The sequence below is a fragment of the Martes martes genome (assembly GCF_963455335.1).
Source record: "Martes martes genome assembly, chromosome: 6".
NCBI classification, from domain to species: domain Eukaryota; kingdom Metazoa; phylum Chordata; class Mammalia; order Carnivora; family Mustelidae; genus Martes; species Martes martes.
In genome coordinates, this window is record NC_137893.1 from 52,173,446 (window position 1) to 52,195,835 (window position 22,390).

Below are 22,390 nucleotides of genomic sequence, written 5' to 3' on the forward strand. Positions count from 1 at the left end.
AAAGAGGCTCAGTTGGGAGACACTTATCTTTGGCAGAACAGAACTTTGAGCAACTTAAAGAAAATTGCCTTCTATTTCAGTAAACAGGATCATTAAAAAGACAGATCACCCTTAGGCACTGAGTCTGGGAGTGCTTACCTCTGAACAGGGGCGGCTAAGAAAGCCCTGAGGACCCCCTAAGAAATCAAAGACCTCCTAAATGCTGGTAATATACTGCCTCTTCCCCTGAAAACCACCTCAGAACTGAGAAGGAACCAGTGGGGTCCCTGCCAATTAGGATCAGGAGACCACTTTCTCCAGTCAGTTGAAAGCAATGAACAGGGATGTGTACAGAACTTGGAAAGTGTAACAGAGGTGAGAGTCCTGCCTCCTTCCTCCCTTGGAGAACTGACAGTTGACTTAGAGACCCATCCAACAACATGAGAAGGTCAGCATAGGGAGCCATGTTGAGACGGGAGAACTCAGGTGTGCTGTTCTGGAGACGGGCTTCTCAGCGGAGGTGCCGCTTAAGTAGCGCCTTAGAAAGACAGCAGGAAGCTGGTAACACATTGCCAGGGATGCCAAGGGGACCGTGTGATGTTGGAGGGAAACACAGCACAGCAATGACTTGGGAGGGCCATAGTCCTTGAATGTGAATCCTATGCCCTAACGGCAGCACTCAATTTCCACAACTGGAAAATGGAGATCATAAACAGTTGTGAGGATTAACTGAATGAATGTTCACAACACCTGCATACTACAGACTACATCGCAGCCAACTAAGGAATATTGGTAGTTAATATGGTAACACTGTCCTTAATAACTTTGCGCAAAGGGTCCTTCTGCGTAGGGTACCAGTGAGAACAATAAAAAGTACCCTAACGGTATTTGTATGGAGGCTGGAACTGAAATTGTGCTTATTTCCTGGGACCAGTTGGACTATGTAGCTTTTCCTCTAAAAAGCCAAAAGCAACCAAAACGAGATGCTGTTAACTTTGGTTTCAGTCCCTGCTGGAGACAAATTTATACGGAGCTATCCCAGAAATGCCTCCAGATTGCCTCGTCTACTGTGGGGTACATGGGCAATTTATTCTTTTAATGTTAGAACAACAAGGGAGGCCAGAGCACATGGGACAGCCTGAGACATTACCTTAACGTTATTTCTTACTAGATACTTAGAGAATGAGAAAAATCTGAATTTCTGATACATTGAAAACTCACAGAACAATGGATGGATGGACAGATGGACAGATGGATGAAGTCTGCCAAGAAATGGCTGTAGTGAGCCAGCTAGGACATAAGTAAAGCCTGAACCAAAGGATTTGAGGACAGCAGAGTTAGAAAGCCAAAATAGGATTTTATAAAAGTTAAAAATATGTAACTTTACAAATTCCTCTATATATATATATATCAAAATGGATAAATCCAATACCTAAAAGGGTTCCTATTTACTGGGAAAGGCCACTGTGCCAACCTGCCCCCAAAAGCATTTCTTCCAATCAAGGGGGGGGAAGGGTGGAAAGGAAGAAGGTATGAATAGGTGGGGAGTAGAGGTGAGCTCCTCACCACCGCCCTAAAGATCCTGGTTTAATTATTTTCCCAAAGGAAAAGGGTAGACTTGCCCAACCAGTAAGTGGCTCATTATCAGACCTTGACCATCTTCTGCTTGCTTAATCCAAAACAATAAACATTCATCCACCATCACATAAGACATGAATACATGGAATTCAGTCCCTGCCCGAAAGAACTTGCAGAATGCCCAAAGAGCGATACTTTAGGGTGATCAGACTTCTGCCTGTTTCATTCAAAAAGACTTTGTAATGAGCACTTTCTGATAGGCCGCTTTCAGCTACAAATTTCTTCAGTTTGGGAATCACTGAAGCATAATGAAGAAAGCACTGAATTTTCCTTTAAAATCCCATTTCACTGAGACCCACTGTCTGACAGCAAGAGAGTATTTAGGGCTAGATATTAATGTACAGAATTCTAGTCCCTCTGGGCTGGTCGCCCTCAGTGAGACAACCTGTGGTGGATGGTGCTGGCGAGGGCTGAGCAGCCACCAAGATAGCCAGTACTGCCAAAAAAGAAAAAAAATAATTCGATGACACTTGGCAAGATGGTAAAGAAGACTATTCAAGGAGGGCCATCTCGATGGACGTAGGGACCACTGCAGTGGGGTCTTGACATAGGGGAGAGGGGACTCTGCAGCATGGGCAAGTGGGATTTATAGCCAAAGAGCAGGGTGGAGGGCAGTGGATGGAACTTACTAAGAAGAAATTCTTCTTGCTAAAATTGGACAACGAAGAGGGGAACACTGAAGCTCAAAAGTGGAGACCAAGTTGAGAATTTCCAGGGAGGCTGAGTAGAGCTCGGTCAGCACCAGAGCTGGAGAGGCAGGATGCCAGCCACACACACACACACACACACACACACACACACACACACATATCTGTGGCAGTAGTGCCAGCTGCAGCAGTTGGAAGGGGTTGGGGGTGAAGAAGGAGAGAAGGCCACTCAAGAGTGAGTAGCAGTCAGGCACCCACCCCAGCGACAGACCCGCACACCCCCACCTCATCCTCACACTGTCCACAGCTCCTCCTCCCTATTCATGTCCTGTCCCAGTCAGGCAGGGATGGCCCCAACCCTAAAACACTCACCACCATTGCTTCTCAACAGAGGTAATGAACTTCTTATGTCTACTAATCTGCTTATCTTATAAAACTTCTTGAACCTGAATTTTAAAACACCATTTAAAACAAAACAAAACAAACAAAACAAAACAAAACCCTGTAATTACAGTGAAGTGTCTCTAGCCTAAGTGTCTAGCCTGAGTTCTCCTGTATGATTTTAGTTTGGGGGAATATGCACAATATTAGTATTGTGATCATAGAAAAAAATGGGTGTCTAGATTTTAAAACAAATTGAGGAAACAAATGTAGATGATTTTCAATAGTTTTCTTCCTTTCTTTTTTTTTCTTTAATCTAGAATATGACAGCTATTTTGCTCCTAGGTTTTTAACATGACTGATCAGATTTTCTCCTTTTAGTGGTATACTGGAGTGTAAGCTGTCATGGTGATTGACAGGCAAGCTGATTAAAATGTCCTCCTAGTACAACCAACCAGTGCAACCAGCTGATCATGTTACTTCTCAGGTCCCTGGACCCCAAATGAAGATAATTACTTCAGGTTCCTGAAGAACAGGGACTCAAATTCCAATTTACACAGCCCCTGGCTCTCTTGCTAGCATAGTCTTTTCTAGTGTCTAAGGCTTGGGCTGATGTGCAACAGTGCCCAGCTGCCAGCATGTATTAAAAGAGGTCTGAGGGGCACTTAGAATCAAAATCCCAGAGAGTTCCAGAAGGTCATCTAGCAAATACAAGGAACCTCCCTGATTCATGTTTGATCTTGCCAGTGTTTACTTGAACTCATTGGTACTGGCCCAGTCTGTTGAGAAAACTCTCCTTGAAAGAGAATTAAAAGGGGGAAAACTTTAAAGAGAAAAGGGGTAGCTGCAGGAAGTACCGTGTGCCGGGAATAAATACCCAGCTTTATCTTCAGGAGAAAATCCCAATAACCTAAGCTTGGAAAACAGAAAAGGCATCCTATAATTTTAACCTTTTCCCAACCAGGATGGCCAAATACAGCAACACTTACTTTGCGTCTCACCCCTTGCCCTTCCCTCCCCACCTTCTTGGGAGAAACAGGCGATCAGAAGTAGGCTGCGAGACTCTGGAGTTCCCCCGCCTCATGCCCAGTGTTGTCCAGGCCTGGGAGCCACCAGCCCTACCCATCCCTTCCTCGCCCAACCCTTATCAAGGAATAACCCTTAAAATGTGGAAAACGTAATTTTCATACAAACAGGGAGTGTGTGTATATCAAAGTTTTACCTCACTCATTAATAAGGGAATCATTAAGATGACAAATCTGGTATAAAGAGGCTCTGGAAAGGGAACTCTATACAGCCAGAGAACAAAGCAGAATGATGAAATAAGGATGTCATGCTAAATAGAAAACAGAAAGTACCACCCTTTCGTCTTATCCATTTTCTATACAGTAACTTCCTGCTCTCTGGAGTTGTAAGACACCATCACCAAGAGCAAATGGTAAATCAGACAAAGTTGATGCATTTTAGGGGTCAGCAAAGTGTGCCTAAAAGGGACAGATAGTAAATATTGGGCTCTGTAAGCCAAAAGGCAAATCAAGGGTATAATGTAGGTACTTATATAACCATTTAAAAACCTAAAAACTGTTCTTAGCTTGCAGCCGGTAAAAATGCAGTCAGCTGGCTGGGCTGGCCCACAGGTGATCCCTATCTGCTGGGGGGGGGGGGTTGCTTGCTGGGCTTGTTAGTGCTCTAGGATGACTTTTAAGGTTAATGCGGTCCATGTTTCTCTTTATTTCCTATTGTTGGATGGTTTTTCTTAAACCACCAGCATCTTACTCCCTCTGGCCCTTATCTTTGCTGTTATAGGAAAGTTAGACAAATAAATGATAATTCAATCATGATTGGGCCCCTGTTCATATATTAAGTAGGGATTGTATGCTACCAGTCAGACACTATTACAGGCACTAGAACCCCAAAAGTGGATCCCTGCCCTCAAGGAGCCAAATCCCTATCAACCAAGAAAAGTAGATATATAACCAAAGAGCTGTAATTAAGTCTACCAAATACAATGATCGGTATATGAGCAGAAATATTATGACGCACGAGAGAGAGCAATTAATTCTAGAGGCCAGGGGATGTCATGGCAGGCTTTCTCCACAGATGGCGCTGTTGAGTACGCGATACCTTGGAAAATCCCCCTGGTCACCCCGCCTGAGAAGGGTAGGGCCGGGCTCCCCTACCCCTCCCCCCACAAAAGGGCAGGAGTTAGATGCAGACACTTCTGGAATATTCGGGGTACTTCTGTTATTTCACTGTGCTAGCAGCTTCAGACACGAAGTACGGAAAGAAGGGAGCTCAGCCAGGAAGGGAAAGGCGTGCTGAGCCAGTGCATTTGAGGCCAGGATGTCTAAAAGCCCCTGTTGGATCTCTGTGCACCACTTTGGTGTCCTGTTTTTCTTTTCTTTTCTTTCTTCCTTTCTTTTTTTATGACTGTGGTCTTTTACAGTTCAATAACATTTTATAAAAACTCAAAAAGTCTTCAAACTAGGTACTAAACAGTCCTTAAAGTAGTCTCAAAATTACAAAAGTAAAACATATAATCTGGGGGAACCTGGGTGATGCAGTCAGTTGATCTCTGGACTCTTGATTTCGGCTCAGGTCATGATCCCAGGGTCCTGGGACCAAGCCCCACAATGGGCTCCCCACTGGATGTGAAATCTATTTATGATTCTTGCTCTCTCCCTCTCTCCCTCTCTCACTGCCCCTCCTCCCACCTTGCATGCACAGGGGTGCACCCTCTCAAAAAAAAAAAAAATATATATATATATGTGTATGTGTGTGTATATATAGTTCATCATTCCTAAAATACTGCCAATTTTAAAAATACTTTGCAAAAATATATAACTATAAAAGCTACATAGATTGATTCCTTAAAGTTTTTAATGCAGAAAACAAAGTGAAATTAATAAGCTATCTTAAGGACATAAAAATACTTGAAAAATGTTTTGGGGAAAACCAGTTTTACAGAAATGGACATTCGGTGAACTGACTGCTATCCTATGAAGCAGGTGTCTTGAGGCCAGAGGCCAGTGTGGAAAATACACATTTGGGAAACCTCAGTTGAAACCAGAGAACAGGTGAAAAAATGGTCCAGGACAAGGTGTAGGGCAGGAGGAAAGGAGAACTGGGACTGAATCTCTGAGGAACCCCAACACTTAATGGGGAATAGAAGGATTGTCATTGAAAGGAGCCAAAGACGGTGTTGCTGAAGCCGGGGAGAGAGAAGAGCAAGAGAGGACATTTAGCTATTTCAGCAGCTGTGAGTGAACAATGAATGCATGGCAGTCATTTAAGCGGACCATCCAGAGGTTGCTAGAACCCTTCAGAAAAGCAGTCTATCAGAGTGGCAAGAGCAGAGGTGAGATCTTAGTGAGGTTGCGATGAAGTAGAAAATGAGACCATCCACATGGCCTGTCCCCCTCCTGTCTTACAATATAGAGCAAGGATCCTACCCTCCCACAGAGACTGGGAGACAGGGGTGCTATCTTCTTTGATGCTTACGTTTCAAAGGAATGGTTCCTAGGTCCTTGGGGAAGACAGTCTTGAGTTGTAATACTGGCAAGAAGCTTTAAAGAAGATTGACATCTCAAAGGAGGAGAGAATGAATTTACAAGTTTTGTAAACTAGCTGCACTAAGAAAAGAGAAGTGAGGGGTCTAGAGTTAGTCAAGCTGAGGGAAAGGTTAAGGCAGTCTTGGTCAGAGGACTTAGCATTTCTTTTCTATGCCCTGATTTTATCATATTTACAGGAAATGTCCAAATAGATCAGTTATTTAATTCTATTGGCAAAACTTGAGACAAAATCCAGTCAAGTCATTTTCATTTGTTTTCTTCTGGCCTAACGTCAGGGTGGAAATGTAGTTTGTCATGGTAATACTGGGAGGGGGAAATACTATCCCATGGTTACTTTTAGACTAAAGAAAAGAAGAGAAATTTTGAAACTTCTCATGAGATTTCCAGGTGGGTATCATTCCACATTCAGATCAGCGTCTGAATTCCTGGTTGTGTCTCTAAATGAGGGCCAGTTATCGGTTAAGCCAAATGACATCTGCAGAGGTACAGACACGTAGGAGAAGTGACACAGTGTTATCGCCGCATGTGGTTGCCATTCAGCTTTTGAAAACAACCTGAATAAAGGAATCTATGATATAGAAAGTATAAACCAATGTTAGAACTATCTGTGATTTATCAACTGAAAGACGGAATAAATCACAGCTTGCTCACGATTCTGCCGGCATCCTGGCAGCTAGAGTCGTCTTTCATTTAGGCTGCTCTGAAAATTCTTTAGAAGCATGTACAGCTTTTATGCCAGTTAGCTGCACAGGTTGAAGATTTCAACAATGCAAAACTACACATACTTATTCTAACTCACTCTCTCCTTGAATTCCTAAGAAGTCTCCTCAAAAATGGGCAGATTTCAAGGCTGGTAAATGGTGAACATTGAAATTAATTACACTCTGGCATCCAGGATGCCTCCAGCCAGAACAAACCCTTTAGTTGCCAGCTCTGAAAAGGTGATAGATGTCCCTTATCACAATAGTGACCATAAAAACAATAACAGCTACTAGTAATCGATGCTATTTTTAATCTTAATAAATAACTATGAAAAGTAGGTATTTCTCCTCGTTATACAGAGAAATTGTGTCTTAGAAAACTGTAAGTAACTTTACACTTGTCACACAATCACCGAGGGCTGCAGCTGGAACTTGGTAGCAGTTTTGTGTGCTTTCTTCAAGTCTGTCTACTGCCTCTTTATAAAGAGTCTTTTTTTTAAAGATTTTATTTATTTATTTTTGTGAGAGAGAGCGAGCATGAGCAGAGGGAGGGGCAGGGGGCAAAGGGAGCCCTATGCGGGACTCATCTGACATCCTGGGATCATGACCTGAGCCAAAGGCAGACGCTTAACGATTGAGCCACCCAGGCGCCCTATAGTCTTATCAGCCCTCTTACTGGGTATACAAATGTTGTTTAATCTACTTAGAAAAAAATGACAACACACTTAAGTTTAATTAATCCTAAATGAATTGTTAGATTTTACATTTCACCAAGTGAAATTTCCTATAATATTTTGTTGTATTTTTAGAATGCCAAAAAAAAGGAAGAAAAGAAAAAAGTTCACTTTCAGAAACAAAAGTCCTGAACTTCTTAATGTCCCCTTCACATGTACTCTTGGCTCTGCTAGGAGTGTCCCTTCTGAGCTGAGGCACCCACAGGAATTCTCCCTCCAGGAGACACTCCCAGCCTCTGCCCCCCATCCCCCGCCCCACCCTCCCCTAACCCAACCCTGTCCTGTCTCTGGCCCCCTCTCTCGTTTTTCCACTGCTACTGCCCTGTGCTTCCTGGGATGCCATCATGGGGATTTTCTGTTAACACCTGCTTCCATGAGGGAACCCCAGCATTGACTAGACCTCCAGGTACCAGGGTCCTCATCCCACATGTGAGTTTAAGATGCTCCTAGAATCCTTCACGGAACCCCTGAATGCAAAGCCTGCATGGAAGCCTGGGCTTCAGCCCGGCTGCCAGGCCCCCTCCCACAGCCCCTGCTCTCAGAGCTCTCCATCCACCAGCTGATTCCTGGGACACTCAAGTCCTAACACCAATGCACCCAAAACGCCTCGGTTTGGCAGATATGAATAATGACCGAGAGCAGAAAGAACCCTTTAGTCTCTGAGCCAGGACAAGATGTGTAAGGGCATTCACACATCCATTCACAGAAGGAAGAGATTCTGAGAGCCTACCGCTAAGCAGTTTGTGATTATTGTTCTTAAGAACGGTGGATGATTAAAATGAAATCCGAAATTTTTCACATTACATGTCCCTTTAACCCAGAAAGAACTCCTGTTAGTAACTCACTCAATTCCACAAATGTGTGTTAATTAAGCTCCAGCCACATACCTGCTGCTGTATCATTGAATGATTATTCTCTAATCCTGTCCTCCTGCTCCAAGGCAGGAGCAAAACATGTTTTGACCAATAATAAAATAATAAAATAATAAAACAATGAAGTATTAACTTAGGTTATAGATTCTTCTTAACGTTATTTTGATCACTGAGTTCCTTAAGGAGTTCTAGAGGGACATGTCCCAGTAATGTCCAGCTGTGTGGTTCCCTTAGGACACCTAGAACGGGAGATAGATTTGAGCTTCAAGGACATTAGCAATGATCTGGTTTAAATAACCCATTTTATAGAAGGGCTGAGTGGGACTAAAGATGATAAGCTACATTCCCAAGGGCACAGACTGTTCCCGGGATGGTTCCTCCACCCAGAGCACTTTTCCTGGAGGCAGCAACCCTGACAGCAGCCATAAGCCGATCCACTCCCTCTGCTGGTCCAGCAAATGCTGGAATGTTTCAGGATTTGGGGAAAAAACCCAGCTGGGCCTGTGTGGAAGGTGAGGTCCCTGCATAGAGCTCAAAAGAACCCTTAGGGGATAGGCATATCCATACAAATTACTGAGTGCTGAGCACCAGACACTGTATTTCTGGTAACATTCCCATCTTGAGAAGGAGGTAGACCACCAGTGCTGCATTAAGATTTTGTGAGCTCTAGGTCTTTCATGAATATTAATAAAAATATTAACATTAATTACTAAAAATACTTAAAATTAGGGGTTCCTGGGTGGCGTACTCAATTCCACCCCAGTCTCTTGGTTTCCGATCAGGGAATGATCTCAGGGTCCTGAGGAGTCCCGAGATTGAGCCCCGGCTCAGCACAGTCTGCTTGAAACTCCCTCTCGCCGTCCTGCTGCAGCTCGTGATCTCTCCCTCTCTCTCTCAAATAGATTTTAAAAATCTTTAAAATAAGTCAGCCAAAAAAATCAATAAAAATAAAAATACTTAAAATTATATCTTATGATTATTGGTATAAAGACGAATATCCAGCGTGAATTATATTGTGGGTTTTTTCGGATTTTAAAGAATTTAAAACATGTTGAGTACTTAGGAGTATGGTGAGCTAAGCACGTGTCCTGCGCCCTGCGTACTACCAGTGACTGGGACGGGTAGGTTTGTCATCCTCTCATGCTCTGGGCAAAGAGAAACTGGGACCTCACAACCTTGGCAATGAGCTGGGAGGGGAGGGAGAGATGGCACTACAGCTACTCCCACCCAGCCCTTCCCTACCCCCACCCTGCAGCGGCAGGTGCGCGCACGCGGCCGGGTTTACTCCCCCTCCATTCGCGGGAAATCTAGTCACTGCGTCCTGGAGTAAGGCTTGGTGAGGCTGGGCGCCGGGGCGCGGGAGGGTCCCCCCCCTGCCTCGAACTCCGGAGCCCTAGGTCTGCCTTTTGGGAACGGGAAAAGATCCAGGGGTTTCCGCTACCTTCCCCCAGCCATCGAGGCCCGACCTGTGGCGGTCATCTCGCAGTACTAATGGCTCTATCAGCCGCCCCTTGGAGCTGCTTCCGCCACCGCGCGAGTTCCTTCCAGATTTCTCTTCCCTCCGCCAGCGCACACCGCACAGTAGTTTTTAAGACCGAAAGCAGTTGGGGCTCTTACAATTTCATCCCCTACGTCTCTTCCTACTTGTTTTGCTATTGAGCGCCATCTAGCGAACACTCGGTGTGGCATCACACTGAAGTGGGCTCCTGGAGCCGGAGGAGAGGCGTCCAACAGGTCCGGCAGCCCAGGCCAGCCCAGGGGAAGCCTGAGTTTCAGCCAAACTGAGCTGAAATCTTGCCTTAGGACCGGACCCTATCAAAGGCGATGCTTCCATTCCTGTCCAACACGTGAGTGTTGCCACAGAGCGCAAGAGAAAGGCATCATGAAATTATAAAGAACGATAAAGAACAGGGCAGAAAGGCAATCAATCAATACACAGCCCCAAGGTTAGGGGGACAAGTGGCAGGACTGTCTGCTGTATGTGGGAAAGGGGCGCCGTGCAACGAACTGGAGCTGGTGACATGCGCACCACAGACCCTCAGAAGCCTGAGAGACTGGGAGATTCTTTCATCAGGCCTGACAAGCATGACAAGAAGCTTGAGAAAGACAGTCTTGGACCATCAGGGACTTATGAATTTATAAACTGCTTGGTGACCAAGACCATAATCTTTTTAATGTTAACTGTAAAATGCCTCAAAGTGTTCCCTGCAGGCAAGGGACATTTATTTAAATGGTTTTTATCACATGATAAAGAGCTAAGGGACATCCTCAGGAGGCAGTTGGGAATGCTTTTCAGGACCTTTGGCATAGAGATAAAAGATGTTATATAAGCAAATCCGGGGAGAAACTGATACAGAAAATGTGCTTACACTGTACATCTTGGAATGACACACAACTGTCCAGGCCCCGCGTAGTAGCTCACTTCCTTCAAGCCGTGTCCATTGCTGTCACATTGAGCAACAGGAACAAATGTGGCGTTGCCGTAGTGTCAGACTGTACTTCTCTAAGGAAACATTCTGCCTAATGAAGGAGTTTTGGCAGACCGTGGTTTTGACCTTTTGTTTAGTTAAGAGAGCCTTTGTTCGAAGGAAAGCATCTGTGGAAGTCAGATATGTGAACTGGTAGGAGGGAAGATGCTGGCATGTTTGGGCCTCTCCCTACCCCCACCATCCCTTGTCAGCCCCTTGGGTCTCCTGGAAACCCCATATTGGAAAACCATTAGAATGATGTCAGAAGCTGAACATTGTAAGCAGACGTACAAATGCTAATCTGGGGTTATACTTTCTAGCTAAAATGGACTTCAGTTTTCTCACTTATGAAAATGAGGGCAGTGATATCTGCTTTGGAAGGTAGTTGTGCATATGAATGAAGACATGCTTGAAGTGCCCAGCACACTGCCGAACACAAAATGGCCTCAATAAATGTGAGCTCCCTGTTCCTGTACATAATTGTCATTGCACTCCTGGTGAAGCTGGAGGTTCAGGATCGTGATCCCTAATAGGTGTGGTACAGGCTCTTGAAGAAACCTCTATAGTGCCAACCATAAAAATAACATATTGGAAGAAGGCTTAAGCAAATTGGGGAAGCTAAGGCAATTATAGTCTATGTGCCAATCATGAGGACTTCACTTCTTCAAATCCACACACAACTTGATTATGACTTGAAAACATTCTTCTAGAAAAATGGCATCTGGTTCCACTCTTCCTCATCAGCTGCTAGTCTCCAGTTGGAGTCTTCCCTCTTTCCAAGCTACAAATGTTCAGAACAGAGCATTTCAGGTTGTTGTTACCTAATGTTCACACTGTCAGTATTGACCAAATCAAGAGCAGACGGGGGAAGTTCAGACTGATTTTGTGCAAATTTTGTTTTGTGCAAAAGCTTGGGGACATATTAAGGAGGAGGTAAATAGTCATACAGCCTAACGGTGACTGATGGATGAGTCCATCATTCTAAGGAGAAATGTCTTTGAGATATGACAAGGAAAGAAAATGATAACAGTAGAGGGAAAACTTTGCTTAAAAAATTTCTACTAAATTTTCATCCGTTGTACAATCTTTTCTCTTCCATGGCCCTTCCTCCCCATCATCAGCCACATCCAGTTCTCAGTCTTTGCCTTTAGCCCAAAGTTGTAGGTGCCCCTCCAAGACTGGTGGGTAAGTAGAGGACCATCAACACAGCTAGGAACAGTATTTTTGAGGTATAATAATGGAAACAGTACTGGCTGCTTCACAAATTACATTTCTATATATGATCTCTTCTATTAATGATTCTAATTAACCCTAATTGCCTTTTCATGCCTGATCCCACAGCGCCCCCTCCTGGCTCTTTCCTTCCCTGGCACTTCCTCCTCACGCAGAGGACCCGCACAAACAGCCTTGGGCTTTGCAACACTCAACTTCGGAGTCTCGGCTTCATCCGCAAAGTGAGCCAATTCGTGAGAAGGTTCTGAAATACCTTTCAGCTCTAACACTCTATCTAAATGTAAAATTTTATAAAGTTAAAATTAAAATCTAAAGCAATTAGTTGGCCTGAAATTCTTAGTTCTGAAGATCCTGAAGGGCCAAGTTGAGATTTGTTGAGTCAACGAATGTTGTCTTAGTACCCAGGAAAGTGTACACAGCAAACACACAGCGAACAAAAACTAAGCTCCGTGATTTGACGTCTCCTACTTCTCTGTAGACTGGTCCTGAATCCACAACACGGGGAAAGCAAGTTATCTATAAACTAGGTGCATTTGTTCTTCAAATATTTCTGATCCAGGGCCCTCAAATGTGGATAAATTTATTTCTCGAGACAGTGTTGCCTTATTGTGTTGTGTATGACTTTACTGGTGCCTAGACTATGCCTGAGTGGGCTGAAGGAAATAAGAGTAAAATAGAAATGTTTTTTAAGGGGAAACTCATTTGGTTATCACACATTTACTCTTCAGAGGGGTAGAATCTGTGCCTGCCGTCAGCTTTCCTAGTTGATACATTTCTCTGCTGCAGAGAGAAGGAAATGGAGCTCTGACTATTCCCCCTGACCTCTGTTATCAAGTCGATAAGTCTTGAGTGTAAGGTTGCTGACAGCTGTTATTTATTAAACCAGCCCCTGGATGTGAATCGCCTGCGTTGTCCGGGTAAATTTGAGTCGTTTTCTAAACAGTGACAAGGATCCCGTAACATGGCGAACTTTAGAACTTTCAAGCAGAGGAAGCCAGTGCACATTAGTCGGGCCTGCTTGTCCATAAGGGACCCTCACGCTGCAGATGCAACTTGATGTGAAGTCTTTTAGCAGGTCTACCTGCTGGGAAACCCAAACAGGTGTTTTCCAGGACTTGCTCTTGCCCACAGCTTGGGGCGATTTTACTAATCTCGCGCGCTATCACTTCTGGACCACTAGGAGGCGCTGGATCGGAGCAGCGAATATAAGTGTTCACTGGAATTCTCACCCCACAGCCTGAACCCCAGTGACCCTAAGCAGAGCTTCTGTGGGCAGTAAACTTGGCAAAGCCGCTGACTGTGTTCTCCACTTGAAGATTCGCAATAGACATTAGCTTATTAGTGACCCTAGGACATTTAAATGTAAAAAGAGAAGGGGATAAGTTTGAAGGGAAGAGAGAAAGAGGAACAAGAGAAAGAGAGAAACCTGTTACATTTGTTTCACCCTGCATTTGGGGGGAGGGGGGGAGCTTATTTAGCCACCAACCTCTTCTTAGTATAAAACCTATTAAGTCCTGCTGAATTAGAGTTCTGCAGATGTTCCCAGTTGGAAAACACAGAACCAGATGATCACTTAAAAGCATCCTAACCCTGACAGTTCTATTACGTATCTTCTAATGGACAATTCTGATGAGACCCTTCCCTCGCCCAGAAATCCTCCATGGCTTCCCCCTGCCTACACAGTCCAATTCCTTAGCATGGCCTTCAAGACCTACCAGAAAATTGGCCTTAATTTATCTTTCCAATCTGGGTTCCCTTCTTTCCTGCCCATGAGTGTCTGCTGCCTCCAAAGTGGACCTCCCAGGCTCTCTTATCTGTTGCTTCCTCACCTCTGTGCCTCTGTTCATGCTGCCGGGCCCAGTGGGATGCCTTTCATAGTCTTTGCACATACAAATGCCAATCACTTTAAATAAACGAAACGGCCTCTTCTCTAATTTATATTTAGAGCTCATCTTTACAGCCCTTATACTAGACAAGATACTGGGCTTTTCATATAGAAATATCTGTCTATATTTCTTACCTTCCCCTAGGCTTCTTGGAAGGACAGCTTTATGCATGGCTACCTGTGCTCTAGCTCCTTGCACAGATTAGGTTCTTATGGAAAGAATAATCTGAAGGTTAAATGACTGCTGGGATTCAACAGGAGTCCCTCCCAGGGCAGATAGAGCAATGAATGGTCTGAGGACCAGAGGCCTGTTCTGGTTCTGCCATCAGCATGTGGGGACTCAGACCATTCGCTTCTCCTCCTAACAGCTTAGTGTGCTCAACTGTGTAAAAACAGGGGAAAGGGGCGCCTGGGTGTCTCAGTCCATTAAGCATCTGCCTTGGGCTCAGGTCATGATCCTGGGGTCCTAGGACTGAGCCCTGCTTCAGACTCCCTGCTTAGCCTGCTTCTCCCTCTCTGTCTGCCCTTCACCCCGTCTCCTGCTGGCACACGCTCTCTCTCTCTTTCTCCCAAATTAATAAATAAAATCTTAAACGCACACACAAACAGAAACAAAAAACAAGGAAAAGCTGGCAGGGGGCCACAGGCCTTCTGGATCTAAATATTCTGAGATTCTCTTGACTTATAATCCAGTTTACAAAAAATTTTGAGACAATGCTACCGAATTTAGAATATCAGAGAACAATCAACATAAAACAAAACAACAAAAGGCAGAAACGGAGACTAGAGATCTATTTGAACTTTAATAGGGGAAAAACTATTAATCCAAAGGAAAGATCTCTAACAAGGGACTAATAGTGAGGAAATTATCCTGAGTTCTCAAAACTGTCCACATACATGACTACTTGACTACTTTGTAAGGTAGACCTGGTCTTAAATATATACTTTTAGAACTCATCTCTGCAGAAAATGCTTACTTTAAAAACCTAGCAAACAAAAGTCTTAATTCTCTAATGCACGGGTTACCAAATGTGCCCTCCAGATGCGTCAGACCCCCTGAGACCTCCTTAGAAATATAGATTCTCAGTCACCATCCCGAGCCCTCTACTTCAGAAACTCTGACGATGGGGCCAGGAACCCGTGTTCTAACAAGGCCTCTAGTTGATTCGGATGCCCAACTAAGTTTGTGCACAATTATATTCTGAGTAAATATGTTATCACCTGTGTCCATAAACTCAAAAATACAGAAATGTGTGTTTCACTTTTCACTCCAGTCTGTCATCACTAATGGACAATCACTCCAAAATGGAGTGATGGCCAATATCTCTGGTCTCTGGCCTTTGATTTCTACCAGTTCCTCCGCTTGGGCAGTCCTGTATTCACTAAAATCTGGCCCCTCTCTTACAGCCGACCAAGCAGATCCCTGCAAATTCCTGGCCTGTGGCGAATTTGCCGAGTGTGTAAAAAACGAGCGGACCGAGGAAGCCGAGTGTCGCTGCAGGCCAGGGCACCAGCACCACCGGGACTCGGGCCTCTGTGGCCCCACCGAGGAGTGTGAGGTCCTGCAGGGAAAGGGAGTTCCATGCAGGTAGGTTGAGCACAGTCACTAACAGACCCAGGAATTTGCTCTTCTTGCTTTTGAGAAACCTGTCATTAGAATGAATGTGTACGTTCCTCCAGACCCATGGTTCTCGATCTCCAGTGAACATCAAAATCTCCCAGAGGAGGACTTCTTTAAACACATGGCTGGCTCCTGCCGAGTTCTTTTTTGATGCAGTAGGTCTGGGTAGGGCCCAGGTAAGGGGGCTGCTGCCGGTCCAGGGACCACACTCCGAGGCCACAGCTCCAGCCTCGCAGCCGTATTGCATTAAGACCAATAGGGATGAATGGATAAAGGAGATGTGGTGTATATACACAATGGAATACTATGCAGCCGTCAAAAGAAATGAAATCTTGCCATTTGCAATGACGTGGATGGAACTAGAGGGTATTATGCTTAGCGAAATAAGTCAATCGGAGAAAGACAACTATCATATGATCTCCCTGATATGAGGAAGTGGAGATGCAATGTGGGGGGGGGGAGGTAGGAAAAGAAAAAATGAAAGAAGATGGGATTGGGAGGGAGACAAACCATAAAAGACTCAATCTCCAAAAACAGACTGAGGGTTGCTGGGGGGAGGGGGGACGGGAGAGGGTGGTGGGGATATGGACATTGGGGAGGGTATGTGCTATGATGAGTGCTGTGAAATGTGTAAACCTGGCGATTCACAGACCTGTACCCCTGGAGATAAAAATACATTATATGTTTATTAAAATAAATTAATTTTTTAAAAAACCAGCAAAAAAAAAAAAAAAAAGACCAATAGGGAAGGTAAAAGAGCCTGCGTCAGCTTCAAGACCCAATACGGTGCAGTCTCCTTCCTTAATTGGTGTTGAAGTGGGTGTGTGTGTGTGGTACTTGTTTTTTTCCTATTTGTAAATACAGCTTTTGTCATGAGATATTTGGAAAATACAGAGAATTATGAGGAAAAAAATGTGATATCTGTATTAATTCTTCTTATCTTTTGATGTACATGTTTATACAGAACGTTTACATAGAATGTCCTAAAGCAAAGTGGAGTCAGACTGGCTTCTTCTTTTATACTCAGCTTTTTCACATAGAACATTCCCCCATGTCATTAAATATTTTCTGTACCATCATTTTTAATGATTTTTTGAAAGATTTTTATTTATTTATTTGATAGAGACACAGCAAGAAAGGGAACACAAGCAGGGGGAGGGGGAGAGAGAGAAGCAGGCTTCCCGCTGAGCAGGGAGCCCGATGTGGGGCTCAATCCCAGGACCCTGGGATCATGACCTGAGCTGAAGGCAGACGCTTAACGACTGAGCCACCCAGGTGCCATTTTAATGATCAAATAGTAGTCTATTCAGTAGATACATGTTTAATCCATCCTTTATTTCCAACAGAAAGGTTAAGAGAAGCTCTGAAGAAGAGAAGATATTACTGGCCTTCTATTCACGAACCAGACTTTAGGGTGTTAGATGGCGTCATGAATGATCAGGGAACACAGAGGCTCCTTACTCTTCTACAAGTCCTGTGACACCCAGATCAAGTCCATACTGTGTACTCTGCCCTGGAGGGCTTTTTCCTGAGACTGTCTCGCCTTTCCCAGCCAAGTCTCCCCAGTGACACACTCTGGAACATCTCAGTGGTGATCAACTTAGACCCATATCTTGAGTAGATAATCCTGTGTTTGTTTTTACTTCCTCCTACTTATTCTAGTGGCCACCATCTCTAGTTTCCTACCAGGGAGCTCATGGCCATCTGCTTTCCTCCATCAACAAGAAGGTAGAGAGGTTTAGCCTTTCTCTTCATGAAAAGTACCTGTTCTTTCAAAGTATTAACACTTTAAAAGGCAATGATTTAACCCAGTGATGGTTAAGAAGCAATATTCCGGAGTCAGACAAATAATGATTAAAATTTTGGCTTAGGGACGCCTTGGTGGCTCAGTTGGTTAAGAGCCTGCCTTCTGCTCAGGTCATGATCCCAAGGTCCTGGAATTGAGCCCCACATCAGTCTCAGTGCTCAGCGGTGAGTCTGCTTCTCCCTCTGTCTGTTATTCCCCCGGCTTGTGCTATCAATTAAATAAATAAATAAATCTTTAAAAAAATTTTGGTTTAGCAACTTACTAATCAAGTCACCTTGGACCAATTACATCTCAAAATCTCAATTCCCTCATTTGATAATGAGACTAATAAAACCCATCTATTGGGTTACTGCAAAGGGTATATGAACTTCTGTTTATAAAGCATCTTTTTTTTTAAAGATTTTATTTATTTATTTGACAGAGAGAGAAAGATCACAAGTAGGCAGAGAGGCAGGCAGAGGTGGGGGGAAGCAGGCTCCCTGCCAAGCAGAGAGCCTGATGCAGGGATCGATCCCAGGACCCTGAGATCATGACCTGAGCCGAAGGCAGAGGCTTAACCTACTGAGCCACCCAGGCACCCCTATAAAGCATCTTTACAAAAAACATAAAGCACAAGAGTATCCAAATGAGTGAGGATTATGATAATGCTGCCAACTTTCTCCAAGTTAATCTCAAATAAAATTCCAACAGGATTCTAGATGGGATTTGACACTCTGGTTCTAAATTTGTTCTGGAAATGAAAATGTAGAACAGAAAATCTTGAAGTAGAATGATGGAGAGGTTGCTCTGTAGGGAAGTAATATTTAAAATAATATTTAGGGGGCACCTGGGTGGCTTGGTGGGTTAAAGCCTCTGCCTTCAGCTCAGGTCATGATCCCAGGGTCCTGGGATCGAGCCCCACATAGGGCTCTCTGCTTGGCAAGGAGCTTGCTTCCCCCTCTCTCTCTGCCTGCCTCTCTGCCTCCCTCTCTGCCTACTTGTGATCTCTGTCAAATAAATAAATAAAATCTTTAAAAAATAAAAATAAAATAATATAATATTTAGAACATTAAGACAGTAAGTACACAGAACAAATATGTATGTGTGTGTGTGTATATATATATATGTGTATGTGTGTGTTCGTATATATATACACACACACACGTACACACACACATATATATACATGCCCCAAATAGACCCTTATATTTAGAGAATTTATCTTAACAAGCGTTTCAAATCAGTAGAGAAAGTATGGACTGTCAGTAATAGTTAGGATACAATTGGCCTTCCATTTAGAAAATAAAATAAAATTAGTTTTTTACTATACACAAATCAATTCTGTATCAAAGACTGAAACAAAATCAAAACATTGAAAATATGAGGAAAACTATTTTTTTAAAAGATTCTATTTATTTATTTATTTGACAGAGATCGCAAGTAGGCAGAGAGGCAGGCTATTAGATTTGCATTTTCTGCATATGTATAATGATAACTGTAATTAATAAAAGTCAAACTCATTAAGCTAAATGGATATTTTGTTTATTCTTGGGAGAATTTTTACCAAGTTCCTACTATAACTGAATATAGGACAATTAAAATTTAAGAAAATGAAAAATGTATGGAGTACATTTGTAAGTATTGAATTGAGGAAAAGAACAGAGGGAAAAATAAAGGTGAAAATAGAACGAATGATGACCTGGCAGTACAGCGACGAAGAAAACACACTGAACACGTCCACGGCGCGTCCGTGGACTCTTCTCAGTAAGGCACCGGCCCTCAACACAGTTTTCCTATCGCTTTCTTTCAGGTCAACTAACAACAAAAATCTAATAGAGTAAATTATTTATGACTTTTCCTCCTCAGATCTAAAAATTTTCACTTTGTCCTTTAATAGGTCTAATGTGTTCCCTGTGATATTTTTTATGATAACGAAAATTATTTCCAAATATAGGAGTCAGATTAAGGAAATGATGATGCAAAGTGACATCTAGAAGTTGATTTTAATAAGGAAGTACTTGTCTTAACTACAACAAGATCCCAGATTTACTGACTTGCCACACGCCAGACATCGGAGGAATCCATTTTTTTATACCTAGTAGCTGTTCCTAACTCCCTTATGAGCACTCTCTCCACTGGATGGGGAAGGGTTGGTGGGCACAGAACCACAGCAGGGAGTGGTTAGAGTTTAATATAGTCCAGTCCAGGGCGCCTGGGTGACTCAGTGGGTTAAGCCTCTGCTTTTGGCTCAGGTCATGATCCCTGGGATGGAGTCCTATGTCGGGCTCTCTGCTCAGCAGGGAGCCTGCTTCGCCCTCTCTGTCTGCCTGCCTCTCTGCCTACTTGTGGTTTCTCTCTGTGTCAAATAAATAAATAAAATCTTTAAAAAAAAATCTTAAAAAAATAGATAGTCCAATCTAATTTTTAAAACTTCATCTGATTAAGAATTGGAACAATCAATTTAAGCAACTCAGTTCCCGTGGAGTATATAATCAGGCTCAAAAATCCTTTTCCTTCCCTTCCTATCTCCAAGGTGGTGTCTGTTTGGGGAGTGGGGGGTGCAGGACTCTTCTTGCCTCACCAGGCCCTTCGGGAAGTTTCTATCCTCTTATTTCCCCCACCTGTGATCTCTTAGTTCTGACCCCAGACACCTACCGAGCCCTTAGTTCTCTGAGCCTCCAAGTCATCCAGCCAGGGTAAGCAGGAACCAGAAATGCTATCTTAGCTGGTGGTAAAAAGAACAAGGAACTTGTCCTCCAACTACACCTCCCGGATAGGCTCTTCCTTCTTACTAGCGTGATACCATCTCTCAGCCTTTCCCTGAAATGACAACGGACAGTATATTGGGAGAAAGAAAACCGTTTACTCATAAGGGAACATATGTCAGAAAGCATTCCCCAAATATTATATCCATCTTAGAATGTAAAGAGGGAAAAGGCAAGGTGCAAAATGTGTATACGCTCTCATCAGAAATTATATGTGTATTAAAAAGCCTGGAATTATAGACATCAAATTTTTAAATAATTTTTATTTTTAAACTTTATGAACAAATGTCATTGCAGTTGTTTTTCAGAACCTGACTTTAAAAATAACGCCAAAAAAAAAAAATAGTAACTCCACTTTTTGCAAGATGAAGTTATCACTCATCTTTCCCATGAGCTTTGTTCAATCCTTCCAACACCACTGCCTAAGAAACAGCAGGCCAGCTGGAAGGCCGAACTCAGAAGCAGAGGCAGAGAGCATAGTTCTGCCAGACCTAATGGAAAGCACCTGCAAAAATAGGCTATCCGTTTTCATTGTCATATTAATTTTAAAGCTAAAATAATAGAAAGCTGTAGTTGCTATTAATGGTGATAAGCCCAGGAAATAGGATACCATGTTTTTGCTTTCTTTTGTAGGTCACCAGGTCACTCTAAAAATCAAGCATATAAAACTAGTGTTAAAAAGTTCCAACATCAGCAAGATAACAAGGTAAAATAATACTTTTATATGTTGGTTTTGATTACTGAATTTTAAAGAAAATTTAAAACATTTCTAGGTCTGACAGTTGTTTTAAATAGAAATAAGTAAGAGCAAGAAATAAGAAATAAGTAAGAGATAAGTAAGGGCTTTATTTGCCAAGATCTTTAATTTAGTATGAGAAGGGGGAGGGGGTATGCATTCCTTGGTGTGAGAAAGACAGAGATGGAAGGCTGGTATTAACTGAAATGTACAGACAAAACAATAAAAAACAGAAACGATCCAAGTATTTATATTCACTTTTTCTTGTAAAAATATACGTGCAATTTATCAAATGCATTGCAGCAGGTTTCAATTTTCGTAACAATTTGTATTCCTGGAACTGAATAATTTTGTACCTATTCTTATAAAATATCTTTTTATTTCAAATAATGAAGTAAAGCAAAAATATGTAGAGAAATAGAGGAAATGTGATTTATGAACTGGGAGTAACTTCAAAAATTCCTAAAAGTTCATCCTCAGATGAACATTCCCTCCAGTGTCCTAGGTATCTCTTCCAAATTATTCATCCAACTTATTTTACTAAAATAATTGTCCTATGAAGGGAAATAACTTATCTGTAACCAGGTTAAATATGGATTTTTAAAAAATAACTTTCGAGAAAATACCTTGGACAACTTTTAGTCTAAAATAAAAAATTTCAAAAAAATTAGACCATCTTTGATAATCAGCCAATGCCCGCTCTGAGACCTGTAGTGTTGGGTGGAAACAAACACCTCAAAGCTTGTACTTGAACCAAGTTATTACAATAGACAGTCAAGGACCCTGAGACAAGCACACCAAAGGCTAATCATAATTTCATGTATCCAGGTGCATACTGGAAGTAATGTGTGCCATTTTGATTTCCTGCAACAAAGGCAATTAGAAAGACAGAAAAAGTTCAAATTCTTGAGCCATAAAATGGCAATGAAACACCAGATCTGATATTAATAAAAGGTTTGGGATGAAGGAAACACCAAGTAAATACTAAAGTCCCAGGGAGAATTAAGAGTCACATTTCATATGAAGCAGAAGCATGGAATCATCATGTGTGTTTGCCCCCTCTGCTTTAAAGTATGGCTCAGCCTGAGAATCTAAATGGGTCTAAGAAGAGATAGAATATATTCCTACTACGTTATAAAGTTAGGAATATTTTGGAGGGCATCTCTAAACCTTTCAAAGATGTCCTAAATAGCAAGCATGTTCTTTCAAACACCAGTAGAAGTGACACTGGGATGAAATACGGATTTGACCTCAAGTGGCATTTCTTAAGCTCTTAAAACAATTTCTCTTCCAGATAATCAGGAGTAGAGATTCTGAATTACTGACTGGAGGATATGAAGAATTTAACCTTCAAGACTGGGAAGGAAATTAA

At 42.8% G+C, this 22,390-nt stretch overlaps 1 protein-coding gene across 1 annotated transcript in view; it reads left to right on the plus strand.

The window, feature by feature from the left end:
• Positions 1-22,390, plus strand: part of IMPG1 (interphotoreceptor matrix proteoglycan 1) — a gene marked incomplete at both ends in the record, with an annotated part of 135,271 nt that extends 112,881 nt beyond the window's left edge. The window contains 3 exons of the mRNA XM_080805888.1: positions 15,518-15,698; positions 20,916-20,988; positions 22,313-22,390. Of these exons, the coding sequence (XP_080662014.1) occupies positions 15,518-15,698; positions 20,916-20,988; positions 22,313-22,390 (332 nt within the window). The remainder of the gene's footprint in view (positions 1-15,517; positions 15,699-20,915; positions 20,989-22,312) is intronic.